This window comes from Terrapene carolina, unplaced genomic scaffold (genome assembly GCF_002925995.2).
Source record: "Terrapene carolina triunguis isolate 2854851 unplaced genomic scaffold, T_m_triunguis-2.0 Scaffold198, whole genome shotgun sequence".
In the NCBI taxonomy this organism is placed as follows: domain Eukaryota; kingdom Metazoa; phylum Chordata; order Testudines; family Emydidae; genus Terrapene; species Terrapene triunguis.
Window position 1 is genome coordinate 3,521,005 of NW_020664549.1, and position 9,659 is coordinate 3,530,663.

The window sequence follows — 9,659 nt, forward strand, 5'->3', positions numbered from 1 at the left end:
TTTTGCCCGTAGGTTGGCTTGGTTTAGCTGCACACTCATTTTGTCCCTCTCTATTGTGAGCATTTAAACTGCATCCACTGCCGGAATATTCAGGGCCGTCCCTTGTAAACTGCTGTGAGCTTTCTTAGGTGCAGAACTTCTCCATGCCCTATAGCCCCTTTGTGCTGCACAGCCATGAGCCAGGGGCATCTCCAGCAAGCACAGAGGAGGTGTACCCATTTCTGTTCCCCTACTTCAAGGAGACATTCTGGGAGCGGAGAGGGGGAGTGGCCAGGGGGTGCCTACTCCCTGGTTATTCTGCACTGTCCCATAGGGGTTACTCCTCTATTGGTGCAGGTTTGCAAGTTAAGGAAAGCGCTAGTTAACCTGCACCAATAGAGGAGAGGCCTGTGGCTTCCTCTCTTGATCCCTACACAAGGCCGTGCATCAGTGCAGGCATGGATTTGTCCCACAGTCACAGACTGCGGGGAGATGAGTCCCCTGGCAGGAACTTTGCTTCCCCTCTTTCTGTCCTGCCTCATAGCATTGCAGCCTGGACGCTGTGCCGCAGGGCTGGCTCCTCCCCAAGCACCGTGCTTACACGCTCTCGGCTCTCGCTAACTCTCTCCGTGGCAAAGCACTTTCTGTACAGAAAGGTCTGTCCTGTTTGTGTAACACTCGCTCTCTGTCCCCTACTCAGGACTGTGAGGTCCTCGTCCTTGAGAAGCTAAAGTGGGACCTGGTGTCAGTGATAGCGAACGACTTCTTGGCTCACATCCTCTATCGGCTCCCGCTGCCCACAGACAAGGTAGAGCTGGTGAAGAAGCACGCACAGACCTTCATCGCCTTGTGTGCCACAGGTATGGGGCTGCTTGTTGCACTGGGGGCAGCAGAGCTGCCTCATTAGGACTGGCCAGGCTAGAGCAAGCAGCAAGGGCGGGCTGGTGGTTACATCACAGGACTGGGAGCTGGGTAACCTGGTTCTGATTCCTGGCTCTGCCATTCAGGCTTGCTGGGCAAGTCACTTGGGGTCTGATTTCTAGAGAGGCTCCGCACCTACATCTGCTGGGGAAATCAAGGCCCTTAACCTCTCAGTGAGTTCATCTCCCTGTCTGAAAAACTGGGGATGATAATGCACGGGGTTGCGAGGCTGAGCACACTAATGTTTGTAAATTGCCTTGAGATCCTCGGCTGGAAGCCGCTACAGAAGCGCAAAGCCCCAGTAAGAATATTATTACAATGGCTAAAGCCTGGCATGGTGCAGTCAGCTGTCCATGGTCAGCGTCAGCTCTTACCGCGCAGCCGGGCCTCTCAAGTGGCGAGAACGGCACAAACCCACCACTCCTGAGCGTGCCCCACCACCTGGCCCCTTGGCTCTAGGCCAGAATTCTAATGTCAGATTCCAAAAGTTAGAGATGGCAAAGGCTTGTTGGGGCTTCCCAGGCCAGTGCAGCATCACTCCCTGCTGGGTGCTCTCCAGTCTAGATCTAACCACCCAAGCAATGCAGTTTCCAGCACTTCCCCGGCAGAGACTGTTCCATGGGCTGAGATCTCCGTGCATTCCTGACATTCAGCCTACGCTTGCCTTTGCTTAGGGCTTGTCTACGCGGAGACTTACTCCAGAATAGCTATAGCGCTTTAAATTCACACCCTGCCTTATTGCGGAATAACTTCCCTGTGTAGACAAGCCTCTAGTTTTACCCCTTTTTCCTAGTCCTATCTACTGCACCACTCTAAGCCATTTAGGGGGGAGGGATAGCTCAGTGGTTTGAGTATTGGCCAGCTAAACCCAGGGTTGTGAGTTCAATCCTTGAGGGGGCCATTTAGGGATCTGGGGCAAAAATCTGTCTGGGGATTGGTCCTGCTTTGAGCAGCGGGTTGGACTAGATGTAGTCCCTTCCAACCTTTATATTCTATGTCTCTTCCTGCCTTGGACTGCAGACACTCGTTAGCTTTACAAGGTTGCTGCAGGACGCAGCCACGTTCACAAGGATCCTTGCTAACATTCCTTACTCCATTCCCTGCCTGCCTTGTAGATTACACCTTTGCTATGTACCCTCCGTCCATGATTGCAACGGGCAGCATTGGCGCAGCGATTCACGGCCTGTCTGTCTCGGCTAACTCTTTCTCCGGCGAAGCACTCACGGAGCTGCTGGCCAGCATTACTGGCACAGAGGTGGTAAGTACTGGTTTGGGGGAAGCGTGGCACAGAGGTCTGGGACTCGGGACTGAGGATTCGGTTGCTGGACTCACTGCATGTCCTTGGGCATTTCAGTTCCCCTCTCTGTGCCTCAGTTTCCTCATCTGTAAAATGGACACCAGAATGATGCTCGCCTACCTGTGTAAAGGGCCTGGGGATCATTAGCTGGAAGGTGCTTTATAATGCAAGATAGTATTTACTATCTCTGCCCAGGCACTGCCAAGCTGATCAGACCACTGGATGTTGGTGTTCTGGGATGGGGAGACCACCAGGAATCTGTTTTGGGATAGAGTTGGAATCTAAGTGAGAAGGCAGCACAGGGGCTGAGAGATTATGCCAGGGGAGGTCTGTCACTGTCACCCTGTTGGGTAGTTGCATTAAGCTAGATCTAGAGGGTCCCAGGGCATTTGTGCTTATTCCTAGCCTCCCAGCAGAGGTGCATGGGATGGGGCTTAAGGCAGAGGAGAGGCTGCATACATACGTTGGGGAGAGAAGCTTGTGTCCTCAGGAATGGCCAGGCAGGGATCGGAGAAGTAGCTGCTCAAGCAGGCACCTGCCAAGAAGTGTTACAGGGCTTCAGTGCCCAGGCCTGAAGTCTCAAGTCGCATTCTGCAGGGAGGGAGGGATATTTCTCTTTCTCACAGTCAGGTTTGGGGTCTAGGTCTCCTTTATTCTCCAGCTTCAAATATAGGGGTTGCTCACCCTCCTCCCCCCATAAGTGACCTTCAAAGTAGAGAAGGGACAGGGCTTGGCTGTAATGGAACGAAACAGGATTCTTCACTGAGGCTGCTGGACACAGGCAGACCCTGTAAGTTCTCTCCAGCTCCCAGACTAACTTGGTCTATCCTGCCTAGTGTCCTCACGCAAGCTCTCCCTAGGTCCTGGCCTGGACTAAGCAGTCATGGAAGGGATGCTGACTACATTATACCACCCAAATGTCCAGACTGTGGTAACCCTCTGAGTGTTTTTGTTATTGGAGTCCCCAGTCTCTCCCTGAGCGCGGTACTACAGCGTCTGGTTTCCCCGCCCCCAGGGCTGCTTCAGCCTCCCACGGTCTGCTCCTTCTCTCCTTGCCGCTGGAATTACAATGCCAGGAGGGGCGGCTGTGTGACCTCCTGCAGACTGCTGTATATGGCTCCCATCTCGTCAGCACCATCCTCTCCTCCCCAGCAGCTGACCTTAGACTGAACGCCTCTTCTCTACACACCATGTTGGCTCAGAAAGCTGTGGCTGAAGCTAGGCAGAGACTGGCTTTTTGTTCCGAGTCTGTACAGCGCCTAGCACAGTGGGGGCCGGGGCCGTGACTGGGGCACCTAGATGCTACCATAATACAAATAATTAGTAATTGTAATACATAGTGCTGGCTCTTGCCATGGCTAGGTAGGTGCAAGGGGCTGCGAATCTTCACTGGCCAGCAGTCACTGGCAGGGATGCCCTGGGAGGAAGCGATAAAGATCCCCCGCCTCTCCTGCCTCTTTCCGTAGCATAACTACACTAGCCCGAGGTACTTCCCCAGCTCATAGCATGCAGCAGGGTGCGTGGCTGCTGCATGCCAAGGTCTGTTCCACCACTGCCCGGTCGTACGATGGCCCGGATCACTTTCTCCTTTTGTCCAGCGTGATGGGGGGCGTGCAGGAAGCCTTTGAAAAGCAGACACAAAGGGAGGCACCCGCTCACCTGAGCGGACAGGTGTTAACGGGATTGGGTTCACGGGAAAACAGGCTCGGCAGCTGCTAACCTCGGCCAGTGTCCGATTGCTGCCGCTCTAAGCGTGGGCGGGAAGGGAGCCAGAAGCGGCTTGCCATTCCAGGACTCTTGATCAAAGGCGGATGTGCATGGAGCCGTAAGGCAGGAGTATGGGGAACTGGTCCCTCAGCACCTTTGGGGAGCAGGTGGGGGGCTTGAACTAGGATGGTTCAGGGTCCCTGTCTTCAATCATCCCTTGCTCCGAGCACTGGACCCCGGGAGCCCTTGTTCCCCCACAGCCCCTTTGATCTCTGCATCTGCCCAGGCACAGAATGCTTGAACTCTGGCGTGGAGTTAGTTACCCTCCCCCGATAGCAGCTCTGGGGAATTGGGTGGTTTGGGGCTGTAGTGGAGCCGGGAGAGGGATAATCACAGCCTAGCATTGTCAGAGGGGGGCCGGGCGGGGGGGCTCACTTTATTTGCTCAGTGGTTTTTGTTTGAGCCTTTAAAAAGTAACTTTGAATTGCCTGCAGCCAGCTGCTCTCAAGCTGCTGCTGTGAATGGGGCAGAGGCTGAATGCTGCCCTGTGAGCAGAGTTAATTGAAGCCCGCGAAGGAGAACAGGTGGGAAGCAGGGAAGATTTCAAAGGCCGACGAGGGGGAACACAAAGGAAAGATTAGAGGGCATTGGAGTCGCCGAGGCCCAAAGCTGTTACTAGGCTGCCTTCCCTTATGTAACCCCATCGGTGTGTGCGCTCAACGCAGCCTTTTCTCCCAACCCCCTCCCGGTTTCCTTCCGACTTCTCCGTGCCAATCCTGTCTTCAGGGCCCATCTCCTGAGCTTCGGCGGCTGTTATTTATTCTTTGTATTACGGTAGCACCTAGGAGCCCCCTTCCTGGCCTAAGACCCCATTGTGCTAGGTGCTGTACAGCCACATTGCAAAAAGACGGTCTCTATCCCAAGGGACAGCCATGTCCTCTCTAGCTGGAGTAACCTTTCTTTGGACTACTTCCACTGGCGTTCTAATGGATGGGGCGGAGGGAGAGGTGGGGATGGGGGTGGGATTCCAAGCTCGGATTCCTGGGCCCCATTGATTCAGTCCATGAGCTTGGACAGGTCTCTTCCCCTTCCGGCGACTCAGTTTCTCCACTGCTTAAATAGAGGAGGATGATAACCTCCTTCCAATGGCCACTGAGGCTTAATTCATGAATGCTGGCGGTGCTGCAGGGGCATTAAGGACATGCAATGACTTACCGTTATGCAGACTGTGCTGCTTTGCTCTGTTCTGCCTCTGCTACCAGGCTGATAAATTCCTGCCATGGGTATCTGGGCCATAAGGACTCGGGACCTCAAGCATCTAATAGGTTCATTACTCCTGGTTGTATTAAGGTTTTATCTTAAGCGTGTGATCACCGAGGGGTTAGGTGCTGCCCGCTTACTACTTAACAAGTCTTTGCTCTCTGGTAAACATGCCCCATACAAGGTTTGATTCTGAGTGTGCAGCATTATCCACAGGGAGATGGGCAGGTTAGAGTCTTCCTCCCCCTTTCCTGTAAGGCATGGGACCATACCTCATTTTTTAAATAGGCATCTGGTGGAAGGTGACAGCCCTAGATTCTGGGCTCCTTTACAGAACAGGTATTGCGGGGGCAGGGCAAGCATCCCACAGCATACTCAGCCAGCATGCAAGGCCCCTCCAGAGAGCCAGAGGAGAGCTCCCTCTTAATCCCTAGACAGTCCGTAGCATCTCTGCCGAAACCAGCCCCTTTGCGGGTGATTGCAGTGGTGGCTTTTATGAGATGCAGACCTCTGTCTCGGTTCCTAGTAGACTTAGCCGCCGAATTCAGAGAGGCCATCCAACAGTGGCAGCTTCTGGTTACTGCCGACCTGTGCTGAACTCGAACCAGGGTCTCCTTGCCTATCCCCCGTCCCTGCAGCCCATAGACATGGCCTGCCAGCTGTCCCCTCTCCTTCTCCTGCCCTGGGTATAACACAGCAGCAAACTAGCCAAGAGGGGGTTTAGAATGGCCGTTGCTGGGGCCCCGTGTACAGCTCTCTTCGCCTCGTTGCTGCGGGTAGAAGGCTAGAGGCTACGCTTACTGGAAATGACTTGGGGAAGGGGAGGTGGGTGTTGCTATTTTTGTTTGCCACATCCTCTGTCAGTTTCTAAGAACCAGTTGTGGATTCCTGGTAAGAGATTCTATGTGTGACACAATCCTGTGAACAGAGACGGCCCAGAGTCCAGCCTGGCTCTGGCCAGAACCCCAGCCCTCGCCTGTGCAAAATGCCACCATTCCTCATCAGAAATTGGGGGCAGAGGGCAACCTCTGCCCTTTACAGATGCAGGAGGCCCCAGACTCCGCTGCATCTTGTGCAGCACCCTGGTGAGTCACTGCAATCTAGTGTCAAACCGGAGGAGTTTCCTCACCCTGCAGAGGCTCTAGGGGGATTGTCTTCGATACTTGCCGTGCTCTGCTAATTAAAATCATTCTTGCTTCAATGTTTCCTTGAGGCTGGGCATTTCCCTTGCCCCAAGTACTGCACTGGAGCCAGGATCCTGGACAGTGTTGCCAGGAGATGCAGTATTGTGCTCCCAGTGCATGAAGAATCTAGGAAAAATCAGATGAAGTTCTCTGATGGTATAGAAAGTGTAAGAGCCTAGTGAGGAGCATACTTCGTCACGTAGACGTACCTGCATCTTAACAGAGTGTTAATGTCCTCTGCAAAAACTGATCGCTTCGCATGAGACCCTTGGATTGGGATAGCTGACTGGAGTCTGAGAAGTCTGGGTCTAGCTTTCACGGAAGGCTTGGAGTTAAGTTGACTGTTCCCAAATGTTCCTCACTTTACTAATTCCCCCCCCGCCCCCCCCAGCACAGCTTGGTCCTCTGTTGGAAATGAAGGACCAAGAACGGTGGATTTAATTTAACTCCACGGTGATTTGGGGCCCTACCAGAGCTTAGGCAGCCCAGTCAGAGACTGAGCGCTCTGAAGGAGAAGTGGAAGAGAGAGCGAGTATGTGGGCAGTTGCTGGGAAGTCGAGGTGACTAAAGAAACAAGCCTCTCTTGAAGTATTGAAAAACGTCTCCGGGCGTTTAGGCTAACGTGTGTGCAGTCTGACACAGGTCCTTGCTCCGTGTTAATATAGGTAAATACCAGTGCAGGAACTGTTTACGTCCATTGAGAGAGGAAACAAAAGTAGGAAAAGCCATGATATTGTGGAGCTGAAGAAGGGGTCCTGTCTAGGGAAATTACCTTTCCAACCTCTCCTACTGCTCCAGAACAACCTGCACCCCGCCGTAGCGGGCCATAAAAGTGACCTTTGTGGGAATCCAGTAGAGTAGGGAGAAGAGGTGGAGTCACTGCAGAGCATTTTCATAGAAGGGGCTTAAAGAATAAACTCAGATAAACAAGTTGGAGACGCTCTGTCTAGGACTAAGCCTCGTCCATCCATTTAGATGCTCAGGCCTGAAATATAGCCCCGCACCTGTTTAGAGACATCAGCAGGGCTCTCTGATTTCCGAGAGGCAGAGTGGAATTGATGCCTCTGGTCTTCTTTCTTTCCTCTCTCACAGGACTGCCTGAAAGCGTGTCAAGAGCAGATTGAGGCAGCCTTAGCTGAGAGCCTGAAACAGGCTTCCCAATCCCAGCAGGAATACAGCTCCAGGAAGACTCCCGACTACCCGGCCAGCCAGAACGGCAGCATGACCAGCACGCCTACAGACGTCACAGACGTCAACCTGTGATGAACCCCCCTTCCCCATAGTCCCCCAGCCCCAGGAGAACGGGACCTCGCACTGGAGAGGGAGAGGCCTTGTGGAATCTGCTGCCCATTAATTCCGTCCGTCTGAAACGCACCGGGGACTCAGTCCACTCACCTGAGGTGGCAAGGACCCATCAGCTGTCCACCCAACAGCCCAGTAACATCAGAGGGGAGGTGGGAAGATAGGCTGTGATGACCTCGCAAGAGGAGGCTCAAGCAGGTCTAGATGGGTTGGCATCTGGCAGTACTTTGCTGTCCCTACTCTTAACCTGCCTCACCAGATGGTGGCGGGGGGAACGTTTTGTGGTGGGCGGGGGTTAAAATACATCGGGGGAGGGGGTGAAAGAGCTTAACTTCAGTTTTAAAGAGTTTTTCGGGTTGTTTGTCTGAAACATAGTTGGTGCACCGTTGCCGTTTGCTGTCTCCTAGGGAACCTTGGCCTCAAGCACAGCCAACCCTTCCGTGTGCGCACTTCATGCACATTAAGCTCTATTATCTTGGCTTCTGGGATGAAGAAACATTCACCCAATGCCTCCTGCATTGGAGCAGCCCTCAGTCCCTAGTACAACAGGTTGGCTTGGTTTGGGGCCGAGAAGACGGGTTGATGGGGAGCCAGCTGGAGGAAAATAAGAGGAGCGGGTGAATCCATCTCCTCACTGCTCAACACCAGGCTGGTTGGGTTTCTCCTACTGGGAGGGAATAGCAGGATTGCTTGTGTCATTGTTAACAGGGAGAACAAGGGTCTGGCTTCTTGTTTTTTTGTGCTTGCTTTGTGCAAGTGCTCTGTTTTGGGGATAAGTCTTAAGAGCTGGTACCGAAAGGTAAAAGCCCTGGAAAGAAGGAGACCTTTAGTGTGAGGCTCACTGGGTGTAGGGTTGGAATTGGACTCACTGCACCTGAACTACCTTAAATTGCCTTTGCTTTCTGCCATTCTCCAAGAGGCATTAACCAACTGCTCAGACAAGGGAAGAAGAAATGGAAGATTTGCAACTTCTTGGTGGGAAACTGGGTGCTACTTCCCCTCTCCCTTTCCAAACAGTGCCTTAAGCATCCTTCCACCTACCTCCATCAATCCGCTGTGCCACCAGGGCTCTCACGTGGAGATGAGTTAGTTAGTTCAGACACCACTCTTATTTTTAAGTATATACTGAATGTGCTGCTATAGTCTTAAATTTCGATGAACTCCTCCAGAAGGTCTCAAATCCAACTGGAAAAATAAAAAGCAGGAGGGTGAGGGCAAGAGAGGGGGCAAATATAGAGTGTTTTTATAGGTGATATATACACACACACACAAAAAAAATAGGCCATAAATACTTCCAAGCACTTATGGACAGAGAAAAGATTTTTGTTGTTGTTGTTGTTGTTCCTGTTTTAGTTTTTAAAAAGTTTTTAAAAAAATGCTGCTTTGATAAGAGAAACTCTTACAGATTACTATTTTATTCAAGGGCAGAAGCCAGCTGGACTCTTGTCTGCTAAGATGGGAGGTAGAACACTGCTGCTTACGTAGATTTCTGGGCACTGATGGTGTCTTACCCTGTGACTATGTCGCCCTCCAGGGAGGAGAGGGGGAAAAACTCCCTCCTAGGCTGCCACCAGAAACAGAGTCTTGTTTGTCAGGCTGCTTTTTCCTTCCACCCATCCTCCGACCGTGCCTAGCCTGATTTGCCAAAAAGGAAAGCTGTCTGCCACTGACTTCTGCTAGCTGTTAAAGTTAGGAGGGGATAGAAATTACATGATGTTTGGGGGCTGTTTGTATAAAAGGAAAAAATATATATATATATTAATGAGTTAATTTAAAAATGAAATTGTTTGAACTCTCCATATGCAGAAATTCCAGGGCTAGGAAACCAGATGAAAGCATATGATGTTGCAATAAAAGACTTTTTAAAAAAAAGTGAAGCATCTAAAGTTTCCCCTTTGAAAGACTGAGTCAGATTATGTCTCTTTTTTGAGTGCCTGAGCGGGGCCCGGCCCTGTATACAAAGAGATCTCTGGAGCCAGGTTCTTCTACTCCTGACAGCAACAAAAACA

General features: G+C 52.0%; 1 protein-coding gene across 3 annotated transcripts in view; it reads left to right on the plus strand.

The window, feature by feature from the left end:
- Positions 1-7,664, plus strand: part of LOC112114687 (G1/S-specific cyclin-D3-like) — a 64,665-nt gene extending 57,001 nt beyond the window's left edge. For all 3 annotated transcript variants that reach the window (XM_026655172.1, XM_026655171.1, XM_029912304.1), the window contains 3 exons: positions 680-839; positions 2,016-2,158; positions 7,441-7,664. In XM_026655172.1, coding sequence (XP_026510957.1) covers positions 680-839; positions 2,016-2,158; positions 7,441-7,611 — 474 coding nt within the window. In that variant the 3' untranslated portion in view covers positions 7,612-7,664. The remainder of the gene's footprint in view (positions 1-679; positions 840-2,015; positions 2,159-7,440) is intronic.
- The last annotated feature ends 1,995 nt before the right edge of the window (positions 7,665-9,659 follow it).